Consider the following 27,234-nt stretch of genomic DNA (forward strand, 5'->3'; position numbering starts at 1 on the left):
CACATGGTTTTAAGGCATTTTTTGTTTGCTGAGTGCAAGTTAGCCATTCATTTTTATGAAATAAGAAAATGTACTCAAAGTTGTTTAAAAAAATATAAAATTATTCACTTTTAACTAAATTAAATAAAAGTTATTAACAAAAAACAAAAATTACTCAAAAAAAGGAGGAAATTCCCATAAAAACACTTACATTTTTATTAAAAAATAACGGTTAATTGGTGATAAGAAAAGTGTTTTTGATAAAATCAATATTTTGTAGAGCCACCACTTGCTCTTACAACCGATATCATTTGCCTTGGCATGGATTCCACAAGCCTTTCCAGTTCCGCGGTTGTAATTGCTGCCCATTGTTCAATGATTGCGTCTCTATGGGATTTAAGTCGGGACTTCGAGACGGCCAGTCGAGAAATGTTATTTGTTTATCCTCAAACCAGTCTCTCATTCTTCGAGAGACGTGGAGAGGAGCGTTATCCTGCTGGAATATGAAGTCAGTTCCGCATAACTCTTCAGCTCTCTCAACCATAACTTCTTCTAACAACTCAGCATACATTTCTGAGTTCATCCTTCCAGGCACAAACGCCTAGCTTCACCTTTAGATGCAGCCCATAAGTCAGCGAGGCTTCATTTCGCTGGAAGTCACATAAGCTGGACCGAAGAGTGGAAAAAGGTTGTGTTTAGTCACGAAAAAAAGTTCAATTTGGATAGTCCGGATGGATTTCAGTCGTATTGGCATGACAAAAGTCTTCAAGCTGAAGTGAGAATGAGTCGCAACTTCGGTGGTGGTAGCGTAATGGTTTAGGCAGCTTTTCCTGCAAATGGAAAGACTGAAATTGCGTTTGTGCCAGGAAGGATGAACTCAGAAATGTATGCTGAGTTGTTAGAAGAAGTTATGGTTGAGAGAGCTGAAGAGTTATGCGGAACTGACTTCATATTCCAGCAGGATAACGCTCCTATCCACGTCTCTCGAAGAATGAGAGACTGGTTTGAGGATAAACAAATAACATTTCTCGACTGGCCGTCTCGAAGTCCCGACTTAAATCCCATAGAGACGCAATCATTGAACAATGGGCAGCAATTACAACCGCGTAACTGGAAAGGCTTGTGGAATCCATGCCAAGGCAAATGATATCGGTTGTAAGAGCAAGTGGTGGCTCTACAAAATATTGATTTTATCAAAAACACTTTTCTTATCACCAATTAACCGTTATTTTTTAATAAAAATGTAAGTGTTTTTATGGGAATTTCCTCCTTTTTTTTGAGTAATTTTTGTTTTTTGTTAATAACTTTTATTTAATTTAGTTAAAAGTGAATAAATTTATATTTTTTTTAACAACTTTGAGTACATTTTCTTATTTCATAAAAATGAATGGCTAACTTGCACTCAGCAAACAAAAAATGCCTTAAGACCATGTGTTTTTATGGGAATTTCCTCTAGGTACTGTATATTTTTTTTTCATTTTAAGAACTATTTTATAAAATGGTCAAAAACACCACTTTTGCGCTCGATTTCGACTTTACCCCCATATAATAAATTAAAGTACTCTTCAAGACCTTTCATTTGATATGCGTTTCATCACTGTTGAGCAATGTTGTAAGTGGGCCCAAAATGCCCATGGTCCTTTCCAGGGCTCTTACACCAATGAAGTTCAAGACAATTGTTTCACAGGGTATTAAGGAATCATCGGCCGAAAACAGATTTTCTTAAAAAAAAAATGTTTAAACTAAAATTGGTATGCCACTTTGTAGAAATCACTAATCCACATCTAAAAACAAAATTTCAAAAAAATACAATATCCCGTTTTCGAAAATTTTACTTAAAAAAAAAAGTTCAAAATTTTTTTAAAAATCCAAAAATTATTTTTTTTTTAATTTTATTTTTGGCTTATATTTGAGTTATATAAGTGCTTCTTCACAAAAAGTTTCGTTGAAATCGAATAAGCCGTTTCGGGGGATATCGGTTTAAAAAAAATAAAACGGTTCTATGGCAAGTACCGTTAATAATCCATTCGAGTTCATGTATTGAGCCGAATAGGGTATGTGTACCAACCAATTGTTGAGCCAAGTAAAAATATTTAGCTGCACATGCTTGCGCACTGCCGAGATTTTGTGCTTTGAAAAAAAAAAAAATATAGGCTTGAGAAAACGCTTACTTTGGCATACCTTGACCCTCGCAAACGCTTAGTTCTCTAGCAACGATTTTAAGGTTTTAATTTTTAGAAGAAATATTATCCATTGTAACTGCGTTTACAATTTTTTTTTATCTTTTTTTATTGGTTGGATATTGTTTTTTGAAGGATGTTCCGTTGTTCTTTTCCGTGATAATTTTTGACAAATTTGACGACAAAATGAAGATTTATTTAATATGCTATCCATATCATCAGATCCACTTGTTTCATCTTTAAGACACGTTAGATCCAAAAAAGAGCTTAAAAAAGCTACTGTCCAGAGCTGATTAGTCTATTAAATATTAAAAGTGATGATGACAGTGAACTTTTTACTAAAAATTTATAAATTATTGTTGAAGATATTTTATGTATAATTTTACATATGTACTATCCGTCTGTCTGTCTGTCTGTCTGACAGACAGACAGACATTTTTTTTTTAAATAAAATTTTTTTTTTAAATAAAATTTTCGAAAACGGGACATTGTACTTTTTGAAATTTTGTTTTTAGATGTGGATTAGTGATTTCTACAAAATGGCATACCAATTTTAATTTAAACTTTTTTTTTTTAAATCTGTTTTCGGCCGATGATTCCTAAACATCCTGTAAAACACTGTACAACAATTTTCTTGAAATTCATTGGTGTATCAGCCCTTCAAATTTCCTTCAAATTAAAAAAAAAATTGTACCGCTACCTCAATCCGTTCAAACGTTATGATTTTTGCAACGAGATAAGTCATTTTGGACAACCGTGCGTCGATCGCAATATTATCAATCTGGTTGACGGTTGACTGATCTGTAGATTTCCATGTCCCCTTATGAATCTTGAGATGCGGGAAACGCGTACTTGCTATGACAACATTTTGCCCCGCACCAAAGTCGACTAGCCTGAATCCGTTATCGGATGTGTTGTCGTGCAGGCTATGCTTTCCGACTGTGCTTCCAAAGATATCTTCTCTTCCTAGTTTTGCATTAAAATTTCCCAGGACAATTTTAATATCGTAGCTTGGGATTTGCTCGTAGGTTTTTTCGAGGAGCTCGTAGAAATTATCATTGGTGGTATCGTCTTTCTCTTCCGTGGGAGCGTGTGCACATATAAGGCTTATGTTGTTGTTATGCCCTGTTGACGGTTGCAGTCGCCTTAGTAGATGTCATGGGTCTTCAATTTTCTCTTGCCCGGCCCTTACCATCGCATTTCTTGGGTGGCAGTTATATCTGCCTTATAGCAGTCGATTGTTCGGCTGCACGTGGTCTGTTAAGGGGCCTAACATTCCACGTGCAGATTCGAAATTCGTTGTCCTTATTTCGTTTGCTAGGGTCGTCATCAGTAAATCCGTCCGTATCCGAGGCTTGTCGTTGTTCCAAAACAACATCCTACTTCTGGTCGGGCAGTTACCCCGGTGGCCCTACTGCAAAAACAAGTTTCGCGATCGCATAGCTCTAAGCTTCATAGTAGTAGTCACCGAAAGCCCATCCGCCACGACAAGGCTTACCCTCAGGGATGGGCTCTGTTCATAATAATGGTAGAAAATTTTGTATGGTCTTAATTTTTAGAAAAAATGTTATTCTTTGTAACTACGTTTAAAAAATTTTGATATAGATTTTGGTTGCTCAGATACCCATGATAACACCAGCCAAAAAAAAATGCATGACTGCATGGGAAATGTAGGTATATAAAAACAAAAAAAAACACAAATAAAAAAAAATCGTTTTTCAAAAAAATTAAACAATATCTGAAATCAAATTGCCCCACAAAACAAGTTTGCAGTTTTATTTGATATATTATATTATTATGATGCATTTTTAGAAAAAAAAATTTCAAAATCGTTAGAGCCGTTTTTTAAAAAAACTACTTTTTTATAAATAACACTAGTTTACAAAAAAATTTGGCCACCAAGTGCCGTTATACTTTTCGTATAGATTTGAGCCCAGAAAACTCGAAAATTTTATCTAAAAAAATATTTATGGATAGGTTTTCGAGAAATGATTTCTCAAGTTATTTTGTTGTTGTTTTTTTCAGCCTACTAAGTATTCGGGCTATATCTTGAGTAATAAACGACTGTTCTTAACAGAAAAGCTAGCGACTGAAAGCTGAGTAAATAAGCAACAAACGCTAGAACAACTTTTCTGGGTCACTCCAGATGTTTAAGTGCAATGTATTAAAACATTTAAAAAAATCGAGTTTTTACAGAAAATTTCCGCAAAAAAAAACTTTATTACTGAAAGAAAAAATCAAAATCTTTCGAATCCTCTTAGTTTTAAATTTAAAAGATGAAAAGATAATTTTCTTCAAAATCTATGGATAAACTATAAAGATATGACCATTTTTGTAACGGTCAGTATTTTCGCCTTTTTCTGTTACTTTTTGAGTTTTTGTCTATAACTTGAAAAGCAAGCCGAATTTGAAAATTCGTATTAAGTAATTTTTTGTAGATTATTAAATTTCCTATCGATACACCTTTAAAAAAATTACGACGAATTTATTAAACAAAATGTGCAACCGGCTCCGCGTAAGATATGATAGATAATGAACCAACCGTCAAAATCGAACAACGAAGACGAGAGAGAGATAAGACAAACATTGTATTGTAACAACAACTGAAACAATGATGCAGCTCACCGGCTAGTCAGCTGGGGGTGGGTTGATCGAATTTGTGTTTGATAAAAAAAAAACAATTTATGCGAATTTGAATGTAAAAAAAAGGGTGCACGATAAATGGATCGAATAAAAAAGGTAAATCGAATGTAGGTAAGTACAAACTTTAAGTACGAGCACTTGATGTGTAGGTGGATGTTCTGGAGGGAAGTGGGTACCGGATAAGCGCGAAAAAGACAGAATATCTCTGTTGTCCATTTTCTGACCCAGGCGGCCCTATTCTGGACATTTACCTGAATGGAACAACACTTCCTAAGTGCGAAAAGTTCAAATATCTTGGATCGATGATCAACAACCAAGCTTCTTGTGATGACGACATCAACCACCGAATAAGTGTAGGGTGGAAGAAGTGGCGCGAAAACTCTGCCATTTTCTGTGACCGAAAAATGCCCCTAAACTGAAAGGAACAGCAGCTGAGATGAAGATGCTTCGCATGACAGCAGGAGTAACAAAGCTTGATCGAATCAGAAGCAAGAAAATCCGAGAAAGACTTCACGTCAAAAGCACCGTCTTGGATAAAATACAGCATGACCGTTTAAGCTGGTATTGTCATGTACAAAGAAGAAACCCTGAGAACCCAGTTCAAAAGGCGATCGCTTACGACGCGCTGGAAAGAAAACGGCAAAGAATGAAACTACGTTATATAGGGCCACGACTCCCGCACATTATCGGGATGAAACAAACGAAGACAAAGGCCAACCGAATTTAAATAAACCACAACTTTTTAGAAAACGAAATAATCAAAATCACTATACTTATCTTTTATGAAACAAAATCCCCTTCTTTTCCCTTCCCCTTCCTTTCTTCTTTCTCCTTCACAAATTTCTTTCTCCTCAACTCACTTTCAAAAAATATTATTTAACCAAACCACTTTCGTACTAATCGAACAAAATTTTATTTTCAGATTCTTAAACTCCTTACTTAATTTTCTCCTCTCAAAATTTTTCCAAAACTTCTTTAGGCTATTGTAGTCAACCAAAAAGTGGTTGGTCATGATAAGCCCATAGTGTTCTTTGACCCCTCTTCCACTCACACATACACTCTCTCCCACTCATAATTTCGTGGAATTCAGCAACGGTGCCACTCCGAGATCGGACTCCAACGAATCTCTCACACTCACACACATACTGTATGGATTCCACAAGTTATTGGAACTGTCCCACAGCTTGGCGAATCCATAGCCGGATTTAGACTTTTCAAAAACTACAATTTTAAGAAAAGAAAAAGAAAGCAAAAAGAATAAAAATCTGAACATAATTATGCTAGGCATTCTCCCAGTTACTCTACTATGTATTAATGTTTTTGAAAGTGCGTCGAAGAAGAAGCATATCCCAAATGACCCAACCATTTTCGAGAAATGAAGAAGGAAAGAAAATACTCAAACCAAAATTAATAACGCGAAAACAACGTTCGGTGGACCTTTGTGCAGATTTGGGGAATCAAGGGTAGAGCGTTTAGCACTCCATTCTTTTTCTACGGCCAATGTTTATTAAAGTTAAAATTATTTAATTTTTTTATTTAATAAATAAAAAATTCAATGTTGAGATATACGTTTTCAAAACTCCTTTTGTAAGTTGCAAAGTGTGTTTCTTGCTGAATGTTTCAAGTGTTGCGTTTTATGTTTAAGAGCTCTGTCTCGCTCTATTTCATCTGCTTATAGTTACATATATAGTTTTCGTGTGAGTCTCCAGCCCGTCCGCTCGCTCAGCACGACTATCCAAGATCCAAATGGGGGTACCTGCTTTATCAACCTCTCCGGGTAACTGTCAAAACCCGTGAGGACAACGGACTCAAATGTGGTTCGAAAAACGGGAATGGTTGAGATGGAGGGGAAAACAGATATCTAGAGTTTGACTTTGATCAAAAGAACATAGTCCGAATAAACATATTAAGAATGGTTTTTGTTGCGGTAAATTTAACCGTAACAAATCCAACACTACCGAAGAGTGAAAACTGGCTTTCAGAAAAGAAACGCTGTGTAATAATTCGCTGCTTCTGACAGGGTAAAATTTCGTCGCCAAACCAATTCGTTGGGGAGATATTGGACATCTCTCCTAAAGATTATGTTTTCGCCGCCTTTTGGTTGCCGACTCTAATCTTCTCCCTATCTCTTCCCTAAGCTTCGTGAAATAATCCACAAAAGTTAAAATATAGAAAAAACTCCTACTCGATTTAGGAAGTGGAATCACCAAGTCCACACACAACATCTCCCAAGGATTGGATACCCCTTTCCTTTCCGTCATCAACCCAGCCGGTTTCTCGTTAATCGGTGTCACGCTTTGACACACTTTACAATTTTTTACATATCTAGTAATATCTGACCTCATTTTTGGCCAGTAATTTTTCTCCCCAATCCTACCAAAAGTTTTTCTCACCCCCATATGCCCTGCTAACGGATGGTCATGATTTTCTTCTAAAATCTTGTTCCTATCATTTTTGGGTACTACTATTTTCCACTCACAATTAGTATCATTTACTACTACATGGTTTGCCTTTACAAACTTGAACAACTCTTCCACTCGCAAAGATGGAAAAGAAAAAGGTTTGTTTTCCACTTCTCCTATCATTTCCATGATTGTGAGGAGAACTTTAGAAAAGCAAAAGAATGTTTAGTTGGTGCACCTATCCTGACGTTTCCGGATTTTTCGAAGCCTTTTGTCGTTCAAACAGATGCTTCGGATTTCGGGATTGGAGCAGTTCTTACACAAGATTTTGAGGAGGGGGTGTCCTGCTATTTGAGCAGATCACTAAATAGAAATGAGAGAAACTATTCCACTACAGAAAAAGAGTGTTTAGCCGTTCTGTGGGCAATAGAGAAGTTGAGGTACTGGTTTTAGCTGGGATTTCAGAACCCAACACTAACATAACATGGATGTTAGTGTTGGGTTCTGAAATCCCAGCTAAAACCAGTACCTCAACTTCTCTATTGCCCACAGAACGGCTAAACACTCTTTTTCTGTAGTGGAATAGTTTCTCTCATTTCTATTTAGTGATCTGCTCAAATAGCAGGACACCCCCTGCTCAAAATCTTGTGTAAGAACTGCTCCAATCCCGAAATCCGAAGCATCTGTTTGAACGACAAAAGGCTTCGAAAAATCCGGAAACGTCAGGATAGGTGCACCAACTAAACATTCTTTTGCTTTTCTAAAGTTCTCCTCACAATCGTTACTCCAAATAAACTATCCTTCTTCAGAAGATCGGTCAACGGTCTTACTAAACTCGCAAAGTTCGGAATAAACCTCCTATTTCAGGATACCGTACCGAGAAAACTTCTTACTTGTTTACTACTTTTTGGCGATGGAATATTTAACATACTTTCTACTTTTTCTGGGTCCATGTGTAGACCTTTTTTGTCTACAACATAGCCCAAAAATTTTAACGACGACCTAACGTAATGACATTTTTTCCATATGTTTTTTAAACGTTTCTGTCACGATGATGATATCATCGAGATAGACAAAAACATATGGTTCCAACTCTGTTCCTATGACCGTATCAATAAATCTTTGCCAAGTTGCAGGTGCATTATGCAACCCCAATGGCATCCTCATAAATTGAAATAAACCCCTACCTGGAACCGTAAAAGCCGTATATTTCCGTGATTCCTTCTCAACTTGAATTTGCCAATATGCTGATTTAATATCCAGTGAACTCAAAAACCTAGCATTATTTAACTTATCTAAGATGGCCGTAATATACGGAAGTAGATATGCATCCCTATCCGTAACCTCATTCAACTTCCTGTAATCTACACAAAACCTATACGAGCCATCTTTCTTCTTTTTTATGACAATGTGAGAAGCCCATGGACTGTCAGATTTTTCTTTAACCCCATCCCTTAACATTTTCTCTAACTCTTTATCAATGAAAGACTGAACCAAAGGCGATACCGGGTAATACCTCTGTTTGATTGGTTCAGCTTTCGTTCTAATTTTGTGCTCCACCATCTGTGTGCACCCTAGCCCTTCTGGCATTTCACTAAAAACTTTTTCCAAAAACCTATCCAAATCTTTCCCCTGTGTCTCGTTCAATTCCGTTAAATTATCCGCAGTAGACAACGAAGCCAACGAACTTTGGTTCGAAAATGTCCATTCCCCGGATTTCAAATCCGGAACTAAGCCCAAAAGTCTGCTCCTAAAATCAGAGTATGGGGTAGTAGCGGGATAACCAAACATTCTAATAAAACTACTTTTTCTTTAACTTTAATTGGAAGTGAAACTTTTCCTTCCACTCCAATACCTGCACCATCCGCTAGTATAACTCTCCCTAAGTCAGTTTTTCCTAACTAAATTCCAGAACCATTAAAATTTCCCATTCGTATCTACCTATTATTGTGCGTGAAGCACCCGAACCCAAAAGTTCTAACATTTTTACACCATAAATTTCAACATTAAGTTGTGGTCGTTGATCCCTATCATTTTGCTCAAGCGTGAAACCTAAATTAACGATAGCCGACTGGTAACCAGTAGGCGACCTAGCAGATTTTAACGGAACTTCCGTCCTACTGACCCGAAAGTTTGTTCCCCGTTTCCCGAGCACTGTTGACAGTTACTCCTTGTAACTCCAACTCTCCCACAACCATAACAACGCCTAGCAGCGGAACACCTATTTGCATAATGGCCTGCTCCATTGCAATTATAACACCTTACGATTTGCCCTGCATTATTATTATTAAAATTTGTATCCCGATTCCTGGATTGAAACGGGTTCGAATTTTGTCCCTGTCCAAATCGAACAATCTGGTTGTTTTCCTTAACCCACCCCTATGTATGCTAGATCTGGTTCTAGCAGATCCCTAATTCGACTATTTGGGGGTGGAACATAAGATAACACGTTCGCCTTTACCGCCTCCAAATCTCTACCTAACGATACCAAATCCTTTATGCAATTTGGTCTTGCCAAACCAAGTTGCGTCTGGTAGAAAGTTGTCAAGTTCCTTTGAATCATTGACAACTTCCTCCGCTCTGGAATTTCTTCCGAAAGTCTACTAGATAAGTTTTGCATCGTCGCAACATAGACGCCGATGGAATAATCGTTGCCCTGCGTGCGATGCCTAATTTCCTCCAGTAACGAATCGTCATAGTTCGGTGGCAAGAACTCCAGTTTAAACTCTCTGACAAGTTCTGGCCACAAATTAATCGAAACTCTAATAGCCCTAAACCAAATTAATGCTTTACCTACGAATAAATCAACCGCGGACCTAAAAAGTTGGGTTTCTGAAACCATTTTTCCCCAACCCGTTCTAAAAATGAGTTGAGGGAGGCACCACAGCGCTCACCAGTGAACTTTATATCCCATTTGTAAATTTGTTCGAATTTTTGTTGTTAAACAACAACCTGCTCCAAAATTTGGCTTTCTGCCCTAAAACTATCCCTATTTCAAACTTCCCTAGTGTCTGTTACTCCTAAGCCCGTCTATGTACTGGCAGAATTATTCACCGACCCACTATTTTGATGTTCAGCTGAACGCTGCTTTTCAATATCCGACCCTGTATTATTTCCCTGTCCGTTTTTATATCCTGCTTCATCATCAATCTCTTCTTCGTCCTCTTCCAACTCTGCCATTATCATGTCTAATTTATTTATAAGAGCCTGCTTGCTCTTCTCATCCGTTTCATTTTCAGGGATTGACCTATCTAATATATTTGAAAGGATAAGCGGGATTAACCAATGAATCCCTACGTCCTAACTTTGTAGCAGCCCTAAGCGTTTTACGCATTTGATCTACTGTCCCGATTTCTAAACCTCGCCACTTCAATTCGTAAGCGAGTTCGTCTTGCGAAAGTTTATTTATTTCCATTCCGAAAAAATAATATGAAAAAGTACTAAAACGCGATTTAAAAATAATTGAAACGATAAAAAAATTTTTTTTTGACAATACCAAGCACGTTGGCAACTCTATTAAAAAAAATATATGGCAACTCTATTGGAAATCCAAAATTTAATATTTGAACACCTAATTACCTTAGTGTAAGAAGAAGCAACCCTAAACTATTTCCGAAAATTTCAAATTAAAAAAAATTTAAGTAATTCCCACCTTCAAAACAAAATGTTAATTGCAAATTTAAAAAAATGAACTCGAGCAATTTTTCTAAAACCGTATTAAAATTCAAAAGAAACCAAAATTGTGTATGAAATTTCACAGCGCAACGATAGTAGCAAAAAGTATTAAAAAAGAGGTTGTCTGTAGAGCCGGTTTACGGACGATGATTTTACGTGATAACGTCGTCAGAAAACAGGTTGTGTGCTTTTGTTTAAAATGAGTCAATTGAATCGTTTACTTTTTTCAAACAATCATAATTTACAAGAAAAAGCTAAAAAAAAATACCTTTTTTATTTTCTCATTATATTATTTTTTTTATTATAAAAGCCAAATATTTCTTCTTAAGAATAAAACCATTTTTAAATTTTTACAATGCGCAAAAAGTATAAAAATAATTTATTGAAAACAATCATTTTCATCAAAAATGAATTTTTATCTTCTCACGTCATTAATTCCATATTTTTCCCTAATAACCTATAAAAAATTTTATACTATTTGAAAGCTTATTGTCTTGTAGATATATATATATCGATCACGTCTATGAGACATTTACAAAAAGAGCTAGATTTTTTTGGACTCGATCAAATTTCATTAAAAAAGCAAAAAATAACATTTATTTTTATGTTCTCAGGCTATGTAATCAATTTTTTGTTTGACAACATATAAAAAATATATTCCATGTGAAAGCTTATTATTTCATCTTTCATATGACGTATCAATCTCATTTCAAAGATGCCTTCAAGAGAAATTACAATTTTTTAAAGTCAACCATGTCGAATTTCCAGACTAAGATTACGGTACTTCCCACACTGGTGGCTGTTGGGGGGGCAACAGACCCCCACTGGTGTTTTGAAGTTTTTCGCAAGTTTCTTGATTTAACATTGTGTAGCTTGTAGTTAGTCTACCGTTATGTGTGATATACCAAATGAAAGGTAATGAAAGGATGCTCATAAAAAAATAATTAAATTTCTATCTGCTCTTGGTCAAAAGTTATAACCTGTTAAATTCTAAAATTTTATTTAACCGTTATCTCAAAATTGTGTTTACGAAAATGATTGAATCTTCGCACACATATAGTCGTAGTCATGGTTATCATTACTCTACATACTTTATTCGGGAGACGGACAGAATCCCGAAATCCAAAATCCAGAAAGACCAAAATCCAGAAAACCCTCAATCCCGAAAACCCAAAATCCCGAAAACCCAGAATCCCGAAAACCCAAAATCCCGAAAACCCAAAATCCCTAAAACCTAGAATCCTGAAAACCCAAAATCCTGAAAACCCAGAATCCCGAGAAACCAAAATCCCGAAATCCCAAAATCCAGAAAGGCCAAATTCCCGAAAATAAAACAGAAAAAATAAAAAACTTGTGTTTCACTGAAATTTTAACTGAAACATAAAAATAAAACCAATTATAAAACATTTTAAACATACAATTTATTATAAGTTAAATATTAAAACTCATAATTCTTTTGATTTTAGTTCAACAATTTCTCCAACTTTACTCAATCATAACAAAACACTGCTGAAAGAACAATAAGAACATGAAATCATGTAAAAAAGAGATACTAACGGAATCATACACTTATATTGTTTCACACTTAGGGTTGTTTTCGTAAACGATATCCCGGATTTTGGGTTTTCGGGATTTCGGTTTTCGGGGTTTTGTCCCCAATCCACTTTATTCCTGTATCTATTAAAGAAAAAAAGATAAAAATAAAAAACGATGAAAATCGGTTAAAAACGTGTTTTTTTAAAACTCGTTTCTTCTGTTATTCAGTCAAAACTCACTAAACGATTCCAAGTTTGGAAATGTATGCATAAGGCCCAAACCTTAATGTTCTATAAGTTTGAGATTTTTTGAACGCTCCATAAAAAAGCTAAAAAGCAAAAATTACCCAAAAATACCCCTAAAAAACAAGGTGTTTTTCAAAAATTCATATTTCGGATGCAGAGTGTTGGAAAAAAATCCGTATGAGACGCCTAATTTTTTTTTCTCTCATCTTTCACCTGGCATCCTTAGAATTGTCAAAAAAAATGTCCTTTACCCAAAATCATCATTTTGTCATAGCCCCAACACGTGTACAACGTTCAAACAACACGTTATAGCTTAGTTTCAATATTTTTTAGAATTTTTCCTTAAATGAAGTTATTCTTTTTTTTTGAATAAGTAAAAAATTAAAAAATTAAAATTAATCTCATCTATCTACGACAAAAAAATCAATTCTCTACATTTTCGCGTTTAGATTTTAGCCCAAATTTCATCTTTCCGTTTTATCCCTGTTTACCCTATTAAACGACGGAGTTTTTAAAAATCCTTCATTTGGATTTGGTAAGCTTTAGGTTATTATCTTCCAAATAAGCTCTAGAAGATTTTTCTATCTCTAAAAGTTTATTTTTAATTTTGAATTGAAATTTTTTGCCGCACTGCGAAAGTGCGAGAGTGTAACGTTAGAAAATGGCGTCACTCTTTTGTGGTGGCTGCCATGGTTCATCGATTTATAAGACGTTATCACGTCAAAAAAATAAAATCCAACAAAATAAAAAAATAGTACTAAAACAGTATTAAAAGAAGTGGGAACACTGATTATATCAATAATCTTGTTTACCACTATCAAATATCAATTTAATTTCCCAACTAAACAATAACAACGCGTGAGAAAGAGACGACACTTTTATCAAATATAAAAAAAAAACTATGCAAAAATAAAAATGAAACTAATTTAAATGCTGTAAATGAATAACCAAAAAAACAATGCAAAAACAAATAATAAAATAATTAAATGATAATATAAAAGAATTTATGTTAAAAGTAAATAATAAAATATGTAGGTAAATTGAAACCATCTTACTAGTACTCCAGTCAAAGCGTCGGAAAAAAGGGCCTCACCTTGCGATGAGAGGCACTGTCAGTTTTTATTTCATGGATCGATAGAGGTATATTTAAAAGGCTTAAACCCAATTTCTCACCACCTGATCATTCTTTTTAGCGGAGTTATTCACAAAAATGCATTTTTTGGGATATTTTACTTCTAAGCTAATATCTTTGCTCCAGATTATTGTAGACCAAAAAATAAACATACATTCTCTTCCTTATAATATTTTCTATCGTTGTATGTAATTTCATTGTATTTGAGTGAGTAAATATAAAATGGCAGCCATTTAAAGTCAAATTCTTGTTGTTAAAAAACACATTTTTGTCATTATTTCGAAAAAAGCTTATATCATGATTGACATTTTTCTAACCAATTTTGTAGCTCTGTTCATGTCCTGCATTTTAAAGAAAAAATGAGCTCTTTATCACCAAAGATGGCCGAGCAATTGATAAATGAACGCATGCAAAACCGGTGCGAAAACACCCAAAAATATCGTTTTTTGGGAATAACTCGACTTCAGAATGTCCTACGGCAAAAAATAAAGCAATGAATTGTTCGTTACAACATTTTCTATCAATTTAATGCACATTCTTTTTGTTGAAACAAATAAAAAATAAGTAATATTAAGTCAAAGTCGTTTTTTTGTTCAGCAAACTCTTGCCTTATTATTTTGCAAACGGTGCGAGTATTGGCTAAGAAATATTATATAGCTAAAATATTATTGTAGTCCTTTAAATTATCTACAATTCAAAAAAAAATTTAGCTTTCTACGACCCACGGGAGCCGAGCTATTATAATTTTAAGAAAGCATTAATCCGTACGAAAATTCAAAAAAATTTCCCTTGTTTATGATTCGAATACTAGTTCTCAGTGAGAGGGGTTGTTTTCATTGTTTCTTGTTATAAGAGAATTTGTCTTATGTTTTTTCGTTGGTCATTTGGACCTTTTTTACAAAATTAATTTCTCGGCTCGTGTGGGTCGTAGAGTGCTAATTTTTTTTTTAAATTGTAGATAATTTAAAGGACTACAATAATATTTTATTTTCTTAGCCAATACTCGCACCGTTTGCAAAATAATAAGGCAAGAGTTTGCTGAACAAAAAAACGACTTTGACTTAATATTACTTATTTTTTATTTGTTTCAACAAAAAGAATGTGCACTAAATTGATAGAAAATGTTGTAACGAACAATTCATTGCTTTATTTTTTGCCGTAGGACATTCTGAAGTCGAGTTATTCCCAAAAGACGATACTTTTGGGTGTTTTCGCACCGGTTTTGCATGCGTTCATTTATCAATTGCTCGGCCATCTTTGGTGATAAAGAGCTCATTTTTTCTTTAAAATGCAGGACATGAACAGAGCTACAAAATTGGTTAGAAAAATGTCAGTCATGATATAAGCTTTTTTCGAAATAATGACAAAAATGTGTTTTTTAATAACAAGAATTTGACTTTAAATGGCTGCCATTTTATATTTACTCACTCAAATACAATGAAATTACATACAACGATAGAAAATATTATAAGGAAGAGAATGTATGTTTATTTTTTGGTCTACAATAATCTGGAGCAAAGATATTAGCTAAGAAGTAAAATATCCCAAAAAATGCATTTTTGTGAATAACTCCGCTAAAAAGAATGATCAGGTGGTGAGAAATTGGGTTTAAGCCTTTTAAATATACCCCCATCGATCCATGAAATAAAAACAGACAGTGCCTCTCATCGCAAGGTCAAATGACGCTTTGACTGGAGTATAGTTTCGATTTGCATATTATTGCACAGCAAAAACAACCACGATATGAAGGGTAGGCAAGCCGCTTCCACAACTTCACCTTCAAACAAAAATGGCCAATAATAGGTAGGTAGGTATAAACCGCTGCTTCTTTTTGTATCACAAAAACTTCCAAATAAGAAAATAAAATTTTTTAGAATAAGAGCACAACTAAATAAAAATAAAAAAAAGGAACAATTTATTCCACCACTAAACAACAAAAACTTGTTCTCAAACACTATTTAGGGAAAATATGCCACAGGTAAGTAGGTAGGTATACATAAAATGTAATTTTTTTTCCAAGAATTTTTTTCTTTTTGCCAAACACACGTATGGGCGCCAAAATTGTTACACTATTTCGCGAATTAACTTTATGAAGATTAGGATGATTACGATGACGAATGTAATTTACTTGAATACCGCGACTTTGGATTATACGAATCCAATTTATAAATTTTAATAGTAAACGAATTAATTAAACAAAATGTGCAACCGGCGGCACCGCGTAAGATATGTTAGATTTTTAGATTAGATTTTTATTCATCAAATTCTTAAATTTCTAACAATCAATGGTTTTGCTTATAAGTATTGAATAATATATAGGGCATGGCAGATATGCCGTCCGCCCGAGTGGTTACTTTACAATACTTAATTTTTTAAATTTTAAGTTTCATGTATCTCTATCTTAGTGATGTTTTTATAAGTATTATTTTTTTACGTTTTTTTTTTTTTTAATAATTTAAAAATAGTTTGAATTCGATTTCTTTTATATATTTACACATTTTCAAAACAGAATATAAAAAATTTTTGCGACTTTTAGTTTAGTCAAAACAAAATAATAGATTTTAAGTGAATTAAAAATGATTTACATTGCATATTATGGCATGAATATAAAAAACAAGAAACACTCATTAATAATTTTATTTCTGTATGATGTCGCTTCAGTATAATATTCTGTGAGCTGATTCCAGTTTTGACCATTTAGCAAGTTCCATACATCTTCTTCCAACATATGTCCTACCAACATATGTCCTTCTTAATTCCTTTAAGATTGGACATGTTCCAAGAAAGTGCCCAATATCTTCTCGCTCGCATGAATTACATATACTGCAGATGTAGTTTAAATCGGGTCTGTGTGGCATATGGTTGGGAGCAAGAGCTCCCCTCACACTTAAATGGCACCTTTTGCACTGCACGACAAGTTTGAATGGTAATAATTTGATTCGTTTAGATTTTAGTTCAATTTGGAGTACCGCGTTCAATAAATGAGTACCTTTCGTTTTCATCAATGGTTCGAATAGTTTCATAAAGCATTTCTTTTATCTGGATTACGTCTTTTCCTACTGCTTTGAAAGTGTATCCACAATTCGCAGCAAGCTTGCGCCAATCTTCGAACCACATATTTTTATACATAACTGCATACATCCAGAGCTGTTTCGGTAACCTTGCATCTTCCATACCCATAATCTTTAACATGAGTCTGCATTCATTTTCAACGATGAAATAAAAAGTGTTGGCAAACCGGTTTCGAGATAGTACATATACTTGGGAGTGTTAATTGGTAAAAAGAATGATTTCCTCAGAAAGAAAGTCAAAAGATTATCTACTATATCATATTTGTTTAGTCCCCACACTTGTGCTCCGTACAAAAGAACCCATTTCGCGGTAGCATTAAAAACTCGGAACTTCGCATTCATTGACACATGTTTATATTTTGTTACGGTAAAATTTACCGCATCAAAAACCAGCTTTTGCTGCTTTCCTTTCCTCTCTTTTCGTTGTGGCTACAAAATACTGGTGAAGTTGAGGGCAACCTTGGTCCCATCAGCCATTGGTGTACCTAGCCAGTTTTTTGCAAAAGCGACAAAAACAGGTGAACGTGTTGAAGTTCGAGTTGGACAGATGGTCCTATATTCTCATATATATATTATAAATATTCATTCTCATATGCACTTGGCAATAAGCGAACCCTGCTTTCGTTTGTGCTTGACGTGTCGTTTATTCATCTCTGATTTTTGTTTTTATTTGACTGTATATTCATATGTATTAATATTTCAAATTTCGCTGACATTTGTGTATTTACTTAAAATAAATTGTGACCTAAATCGGTGCTGATAAAAAGTGTTATTTTCAATAAATAATTAACTATTTTCAATGTGCAATCATAATTTTTCTATTGAAATAAATTTTTGAGCAATTTCAGTGTTCTCTTTGAGTGATAAGTACTTTTACACTGTTTCTTTTTTCATTTATTTTGTTTATTTGTATGTTACTCAAAATAAAACCTTAATTTGCATACTTTGAGGCATTTTATGTATGCGTGATCTACCATACAAAATTTATTGCATACTTCTGAGCACTTTCATAGTTATATAAAACCAAGTTAAACAGGGCCGTAGCTCATACTTTAAAAAGCTTATAAACTTTCAAAACAATAATTTTTGTTCTTCCCTGTTAAAATAAAAAACAATAATAAAACAAACGAAAGCAAAAACTTTTCTTCAAAATGTATTTAAATATAATTGAAACCCTTAAATGTGATATTAACTCTTTGAATGAGAAGGTTGATAGACTAATTGACGCAGTTGCCCTTATATCCGAGCAACTTACAAACAACCATCCTACCACATCTAAAGGAATGACATCAAAAACTCCGAAAATTGATACATTAAAAAGAACATCTACATAAAAATCTTCCCTTTTAACAAATAATGACCGTTCTTTTGTTACACGCGTTACACGAAACACCCTTAAAAGAGAAAACGTAGCTTTAACACCAATTGTACAAAACCGAACAAAAAAAATTGTGCAAGAAACATCTTCTTCGTCTTCAGTGTCCTTAACATCTACGTGTTCTACGTCATCTACATTTACATCTTCACCTACATCCACATCTACATCAACATCTACACGCATTACATCAACAGCTAAATCCTCTCCGCAACCATCATCACTCACCACTGTGTCTTCAATGTCCGCAGTTTTATCTACGTTGCATCTACGTCATCTATTACACCTGCGATTTCTACGTCTTCCTCATCTTCTTCAATCTCACCTGTATCTGAATCTATTGCATCTATTTCCAGTTCTACTCTTAACCAATTCTCATCAACTATGACGTCTTCAGCCTCAATCCTCTGCCTCTGTCCTCTGTTATTTCTCAAAAATCTATTGCTCCAGGACCAGTAAACACACCACCTACTGCAACGCAAAATGAAACTACTATCAAGATCCAACTTAAAGCAGCTGAGAGTTTAAAATGTGTTTTCTTGTCTGGTTTTGACCCCAACACAAAGTGCGACGATATATGCACATTCTTGAGGTCACGTTTTCCAAACGCCAAGCTTAAAATTGAGCAATTACCAACAAAAAATCCCGACTATGCATCGTTTAAGGTGTATGTCACTCAAGATATTTTTAATCATTTGCTTGATCAATGCCGGAAAAAATAATTGTTCATGAATTCATGAACAAAAGGAATAACAATCGCAATCCTTTTCAGAAAATTTTGACAAGACAAGCAAATCGTCGCCAATATTATTATTGATAAGAAAATTTGCTAATCTACATTTCAGTAATGCATGCTTTTATTTTTGGTTGAAATATTCCAATTTGTTAACACTTAACAGGATTCTGATATTCATTATTATAAAAATTATTATATGACGAGCCACAACACGCTAGACAATGCAACAAATAACAAAATGGCGCTATGTCATTTAGTTGCCCTTGCCTTTCCTTCGTTATTTCTCCTTTTCGCACTTTTCATTACGGGTTCTACTTCAACTTTGTGTTCATACACAAAAAGTTGTAAATGTGTGAGTAAAACGGCGCACGTGACGAAATCAAACAGAACTCTGTTTTCTTGCTTAAGGGTTTGAAATGACTTACGTCATTCCTTTTCTGGTTCTTTTTGTGCTCACTGCTCACCCTTCAAACTTAACTTCCGTTGTATCTTCTCTGATAAATAGAGCTAATGCGATTTGTGACAAAGATCATCTAAATGATGAATCAAAACATGTTGATATGGTTTTGTCGGATAATGGTTACAACCAAAAACAACGTTGTTGGAAACCCAAATCACAAGGTACAAATAATGTAGTTGAAGGCAACGAAAAAAGAGCGTTCCTACCTTATAGAAAAGGTGTTTCAGAATGTATTGGTAGAATTTTATCCAAACACCGATTAAAATTCCATCTTTAAGCCACCAGCTTATTTAAGCACACAAGCTGATGCCGAAAGTTTTGTCTGCTCTCAAGCTTACATAAACCCACAACAATTAGCAGCACAACAAACAATAACAGATCAATTACAACAACAATCAACATCTCAAATGCAATTGCCACCACAGTCAACACACCGGTACAATTTACAAGGGAGAGAATGAAGAAAAAAGATGAAACAACCACCACCTACAAGCTATCAGTTTAACCGTGACCACGACAAGTGGAATCTTGTCGAAACGTCGGGCATCAATATTCAATTAACTTGAATAATAAAAAATCGCGGTAAGTCCGTGAAGGTAATTAAAACAAATACGGCTCAAACGATTTTGAAATTTTTTTTTTAAATGCATCAAATAAAACTGCACTTGTTTTGGACAACCTCAAACAATACTAAAGATGTTAAAAACATCAGCGAAAAGGGAACCAAGATCAATGAAGAGATCGACATCACAGATCAACAGAGTTCCATCGAAGAAAAAGAGATAGACCAATCAAATTAAAAAAACTACTTTGATGAATGACAAATTGAAATAGCGGCAAGAAAACAACTTAAAGTTCTAGTTCAAAGACTTCAGCTGCAAGTGAAAAAACTAGAAGAGAAAGTTTCCTTGCTTGACAAGAAAGATTCAGAGTCCACGCTTCAGTTAAGTCCAAAATATATTGAACCTGAATATCAAACTGATGAAGAAGAGCTCTTGTTTGAAACTGAGAAAAAGAAAAATAAGCGTTACATAAAGAAACGTAAACGTAGTCCTGAGGCGCGTGCAAGAAATCAGAATAGCTCTAAAACCGAAAATAATAAAGAGTTGTTTACAGGAACTAAAGAAGCTTAAGGGTGCAAAAAAATAACACCACCACCAATTATGATCTCAGGATTTCCAATTTTTGGAGATCTTAAGAAAATAATAGAAAAATGTACTAAAAAATCTTGCAAATACACATCGTACAACAAAGACAACTAGAAAGTCACAGTCGAAGAAGCCGACGTGTATAGATCTGTCACTGAAGAACTGAGCAAACACCAAATACAATGGCACTCATATGAGAACAAAGCTACAAGGCCAAACAAAGTAGTAGCAAGAGGTCTTCATTCTTCGTGCTCTCCCGAGGAAGTAGTGGAAGATCTTGTACAAAAAGGCTTCCAAGCCCTTGATGCAGTTAATCTATTTAAGAATGAGACAGTTAAAAACTCCTCTGGAGAATCGACGACAAGTAAGAGGTTACTACCTTTATTCATGCTAACTTTTGACAGTAAACAAAGTGTCGAGGAGATTTATAAAGTAAGATCAATCTTGGGCATAGCTGTTAAAATTGAACCACTCCGAAAATCTAAAGTTGTTCCGCAGTGCAAACGTTGCCAAGCTTTTGGTCATACCTAAAAATACTGCAACCGCGAGTTTGCTTGTGTAAAGTGCGAAGGAAAACATGCAACTAAAAATTGTCCGATGAGCAAAGATCAGAGAGCAAAATGTGTGAACTGCCAGGTAATCACCCGACAAGCTATAGAGGCTGCCCAATTGCCAAAAAATTCCAAGAGTTCAGAAGCAAAAATACATCTGCTAGAGACAAACCCAGAAACACAGTAAATACCGATTTAACTGCTGAAAACAATACTAAGAATAAACAGCCTAAAAAAGCTGTTCAAAGTAAAAGCGATGAAAATAAAACCTATTCTCAGATTGTTAAAAATGTGCGGAAGAATGAAGAGACTTCCATAAAAGAAATGCTACAACTTATTCTTCAAAGAATTGATAAACAGGATTTGAATATCAAACAGCTAAGCGATAAAGTCGTTCTTAAAAAACAATGATGGACAGAGCACTTAAAATCGCTACATGAAATGCAAACGGTCTTTTACAATCCGAATTAAAAATCTTTCTAGATCTAAAACATATCGATATTTGCCTGGTGTCCGAAACTCATTTCTCCAATGGGCAAAGTCTAGATAATGTTAAATAAAAAACTATTCATGTTACCACGCTCCACATCCAGCTGACAACGCAAGAGGTGGATCGGCGATTCTTATAAAAGAAAGCTCAAAACATTATGAAGAAACCAAGTTTAGTAATGAAAATATGGAAGAAACAACTATTAGTATTGGTATGAAAAAGAAAGAGTTTAAGATAGCAGCTATGTATATGTATATACTGCCCACCAAGGCGCTCGCCGACAAAAGATGACTATACAGATCTTTAAAATCTTCTCGGGCATAACCTTCTTGTTGATGGAGACTTCAATGCGAAACATACCCATTGGGGTTCAAGACTTATTCCTCCAGATCGCCGACTTACTAACTGGCCTTCCGATACTAATTAAATACCATAAGGAAGCTAAAGAATCACATAAGTGTCGAAGGTAATTATGACCTGTCATCAGATCAAACTCCAGTTATTCTATCACTAAGTGAAACAAGAAAACAAACTGCAGCGATTTTAGAGAAAGGCTTTGAAGTTTTATAAATCTAAGATCTCCCATGGATACAATCGAGCAAATTGACCATGAAGTGGAACAATTTATTGCTGATGTGCAACAGGCCGCTGAAGAAAGTACTCCAACATTTTCTAATAGAAGACAAAATGAAATAAAATATCCTTTAGAGATAAGAGAGTTGATAATAGAGAAAAGAAGAGCTCTAAGAAAATGGTAAAATACTAGATTTCCAGATGATAAAAAAATGTTTAACTGTCTAAGCAACAATCTTAAAATACAAATTTATAAATTCAAAAATGATTCACTCAGTATAATTCTGTAGAATTTAACGACTGATGCTTCAACCGATTTTTCGCTATGGAAAGCAGCCAATCTCCTGAAAAGAACACAGTTACAAAACACCCCCTTGAAATTTCAAGATGGGAAATGGATCGGTAACCCAAAAGAAAAAGCTAACCTTTTCGCTGAGCATCTTGCGAATGTTTTTAAGCCATATCCATCAAACACGGCTGAAAATAGCTTACAGTTTACTGATAAGATAGATGAAAGTGAAATACCAATTGTAAGACTAAAAGAAATAAAAAGTAAGTGTTTACATCAACTATCAAATAAAAAATCACCAGGTTACGATCTAATTACTGCTGGCGTTATTAAAGAAATGCCATTGAAAGCCTTCATAAAACTCCAATATATAATAAATGCATGCCTTGAGCACCGGTATGTCCCACACCATTGGAAAATTGCTGAAGTAATTGTCATACCAAAGCAAGGTAAAGCACCTACAGAAGTGACGTCTTACAGGCCAATATCGCTTATACCAATTATGGCAAAAGTCTTTGAAAAACTGCTTCTGAAGAGACTTAGCAAAATCATAGAAGAAAGAAAGCTAATCCCAAATCATCAGTTTGGCTTTAGAAATAAACATTCCACGATAGACCAAGTTCATAGAATAACGGATGTAAGAAAAAGCATTAGAAGAAAAACAAGTAAGTTCAGCTATTTTCTTAGATGTCGCTCAAGCCTTTGACAAGGTTTGGCATGAGGAACTTGAGTACAAACTGCAAAGGGATCTTCCCATACAGTACTATGAAATATTAAAATCGTACATATCAGACCGATTGTTTAGAGTAAGGTACCAAGAATATTCAAATCTAGCCTTTAAATAATTATTATTTAAGGGGTAAAGTTTATTTGAAAGCTAAATCGCAATAAACAAACTTCTTTATTGCTCCTCTAGTGATTTCATAAAAGAAATATAATTAAATCGTTATAAGAACATTATTACGTAAGTTTTTCTTTAAACAATGCAAAAAGTGACTTAGTCCACTTTCATAATCATGGCACACATATAAACTTTACAAATAAAAAGATAAACAATATTCATTAACAATCAAGCTATACCTTAATAATTCTGAAATGGAGTCCGTCTTCAATATAAGAAACCATGTTCAAAGATTAAGAAGAACCAAGCCTCATGAGCTTATGGTCTAAAAGGCATGGGAAAGTATTAAAAGTTTAAACTTCCCCCAAAGTGATTTTACAAAGTTAAGAAAGAAAAATCTGATGTCGATCTTTCAAGATTTTTCCTGATTAAGAGGTGGTTTTAGTGGTTAAGAGTCCCACACTACTTGGTGTCGAATACTGCCAAGTGTCTTTTGAAGATTTCCTCCAGTAAAAAAAAAAAAAACTTGTTTTGGAAGGCAATTTGATTTCAGATGTTGTTTTATCCTTTTAAAAACGAATTTTATATTTTTTTTATTTTTTTTGTTTGTATATATACATCTACATACATTATACATACATTCCCCAAATTTTTTATAAAAAGTCTTAAAAATTTAAGCAGCTTGAACTCTAAGAGCAAGTTCGTGCGACCCAGTCGTGCATTTTATTTAATTCCAATTTAAAAAGCTCTTGTCGGCTGAGAGGCTGAGACATGTCGACTGAAAAAATTTACATTTTTTGCTAGGGAATGCGATACATATCTGTATAGTATTTGTCTGTGATATTGCTAAGTAGGTACTTAAACGAACTATTGAACTCAAGATTATAATTCTTATTTACAACCTTTATTGAATAAATATTTTTATTAATTTTTTACTGCAGGTATTTGACTGCAGATATGTTACAACTACAAGTGGAATGTTTGAAGCTATATGCAATCACATTAAATACGCAACAAATAAAGGAAATATAAGGTGAGTAAGTATGAAAAAAATATCTATGGTAGTGAGGCGGCTTAGCATTAAAAAAGAGTTCAATCGTGCACTTTGTGATAAAAGTATGAAGTTAACATCGTTGGTAGTACTCAATATAAGAGTTATTTTGAGATATTGGGCCACCTTGTATTCCATCCGGAAGGGAAGATTTGCTGCATATAATAGTATAGGCAATGAAACATTTTTAATTATATGATACATGGTATTTTCTAACGCCCGATCGAATAAAATCAATACCAAAATGTCTCGACCATCATGTAAAAAGTTATTGGACTCTTTATGAATTGTCTTTTACTCAAAGAGCAAAAGCGGTGTTGATAAAATTTTGTGTGGACGTTTCATATACCTACCATAGAAAAAAATAATAAAATATGTCCATAACAAAATTTAAGGTCAAAAGGTGTTTTTTTAGCGAGAAAGAACACTTTTGAAATGGTACCATTGCAACACCGCACAGTGGGTACCGCCAATGGTCAAAAATAAAAAAAGTAAATGTCAGTTTTTTTTTAAATCCAATGATTAAACAACGTTCTACAATCTCCCATCGAACCAAAACCAAAAAAAGTTTGACGGTTACCCCTTTTTCATTTCTTAATAGCCATTCAAAGTCGATATATAAAAAAAGGTACAGTATTCTTATCGCTGCAGTTACACGGTTAAAAATTCTGGAGTATTTTTTAATACAGCTCTTGTATTTAAGCTATTTTCAATACAAAAAATATTACATTTTAATACTTCCAAAATATTAAAATTATTTTTATTTTTATTCTTTTTTGTATTAAATTTCAATATTAAAGTACTAAGTTTATTTTATGTAATAAACAAATTATTAGAAAATAACCTCCGTGGGTTAAATTCTAATCTTGTATTGAATTTTAATACCACTGTATTAGATTTTAATATTTTTGTATTACATTTTAATATAATTGTATTAAAATGTAATACAAATTTATTAAAAACTAATATAAAAAGTATTAAATTGTAATACAAGAATATTAAATTTTAATCAAACGACGCCAGCCACAGTACATGTGTCAGGTCTGCCTTTAATTTTTATATTTCAATCGCAGTTAACAGGAAATTTTTTTTTATTTTAATTTATAAAATGTCATTTGAAAAAATTATAAATTAAAAATAAACAAAGTTTCTTGGCGGAAAATGGTGAATAATTTTTTAAAAATTAGTGGTGTGCGTGGTCTTTTGGTTTTTGTGCGTTTTTCGTCGGTAATTAAAATAATTACGGTAGCTGACATTGGTCGCCAAATTGATTTTTTCCATGTTTTGACAATTTGGCGACTAATGTCATTTCGGAATATATTACTTTTTTATGTGTACTGTGGACGCCAGCAGCCATTTAAAAAAAGAAGAAATCCATTTTTTTGATTCACCTTTTCTAAAAAAAAAATTAAATCAAAAACTGTAAATTTGTACTAATTTGAAGGTGCTTTGTGTTTTTTCGAAGCAAAATGCATACATTGCAGATGAATTTTGATCGGCAGTAAGGTTTTACATGCCACAGTTTGTGAAACAGATAAAATAATATCACCATTAATATATTATTTATGATATTTATTTTCAGTAATGAATTTAGGAAAAGAATACATATATTATTAACTTTAAGTACATTTGGTATTGAATTGAAAAATTTTTGTATTGACTTTTAATAAAATTCTTATTAGAAATTAATATAAAAAGATTAAATTTTAATATGCAATACCTTAAATTTAATACATTTTGTATTGTACCTCGAACCGATCTGCCTTCCATCGGCAACGCACGTGTGCAAGCTCTTGTCCCATCCGAAAAAAAAGTTTTCTCGTTTGTCTTTAAGTCTTTTTAGTGAAAATAGTGCTTTCCCTAAATTACCCAAATTAATAATATTAAAAAAAAGCAATAGCCCAAATTAAAATAAGAAAAAAAAATAAATAAATAATTAAATAAATACAAATCAAAAATAATTTAAATTCCACAAAAGTGCAATGTACAACAACAACACTTCAGTACCTCTCCCAACAAGAAAAAAAAAAAAACAACAAACACTCGCTTTACAATAACAGTGTTACAATAAAAAAAAATATATAATACCCAATACCCACCAAATACAAAAACAATAGAAAAAAAAACCACTGCAGCATCAAATCAACCACATACAACGGCTATAAAAAAAAACAACAAACTCTCGCGCCGCACACTGGGGAAATTTGTATGGGAGTGCGGAAAAAACTCAATAAAAACTGAACCACTGAATCGATTTGGATGAAATTTTCAGGAATGACAGCCTAAGTCGTAAGAAATCATTATTATTCATTTGCACCCACTGCCACGCCCTTTTAAAAATATTGTAAGAGTAATAAAGGATCCAGATATTGTTCTTAGAAAATATAAAAACTGCTATTAACAATTTACTTGTACCTAAAGCATTTTTTTTATTTGTTTGTATTATTGGAACATTACATTAAATGGAAACGAATAACTCATAATACTGTTGTCCCGAATTATAGTTAAAAAATACTCAAAAAACCACTTCTATCACATTTTATACAATTTAAAATAGATTGGCATCACAAATTTTTCAAGAGTTTATTCTGTTAAGAGAGCCATTACTCACTTAAATGACTCTGATTCTTCTTAGTAAAGGCATCTATTCTGTGACATTCTTCGTATGAAATGCTAAAAACTGCCATTATTATAAAACATTTAAGCTACATACCCATGTATAACGAAAATTCATTTTTCTGAAGCAAGGTCAGCAAATCAAATGTAATTTTTATGAAGTAGATTTATAAAAAAAAAATCATGTGTGGAATTCACACGTGGTAGAAATGAAACCTTAAAAAATCATTTTTCTTGGAAA

General features: G+C 33.7%; 1 protein-coding gene across 4 annotated transcripts in view; it reads left to right on the forward strand.

The window, feature by feature from the left end:
• LOC129905198 (nitric oxide synthase) overlaps positions 1-27,234 on the forward strand; it is an 822,682-nt gene that overhangs the window by 174,122 nt on the left and 621,326 nt on the right. For all 4 annotated transcript variants that reach the window (XM_055980616.1, XM_055980618.1, XM_055980617.1 and 1 more), the window contains exon 4: positions 24,268-24,359. In XM_055980616.1, coding sequence (XP_055836591.1) covers positions 24,268-24,359 — 92 coding nt within the window. The remainder of the gene's footprint in view (positions 1-24,267; positions 24,360-27,234) is intronic.

The sequence above is a fragment of the Episyrphus balteatus genome, chromosome 1 (genome assembly GCF_945859705.1).
Source record: "Episyrphus balteatus chromosome 1, idEpiBalt1.1, whole genome shotgun sequence".
Taxonomy (NCBI): domain Eukaryota; kingdom Metazoa; phylum Arthropoda; class Insecta; order Diptera; family Syrphidae; genus Episyrphus; species Episyrphus balteatus.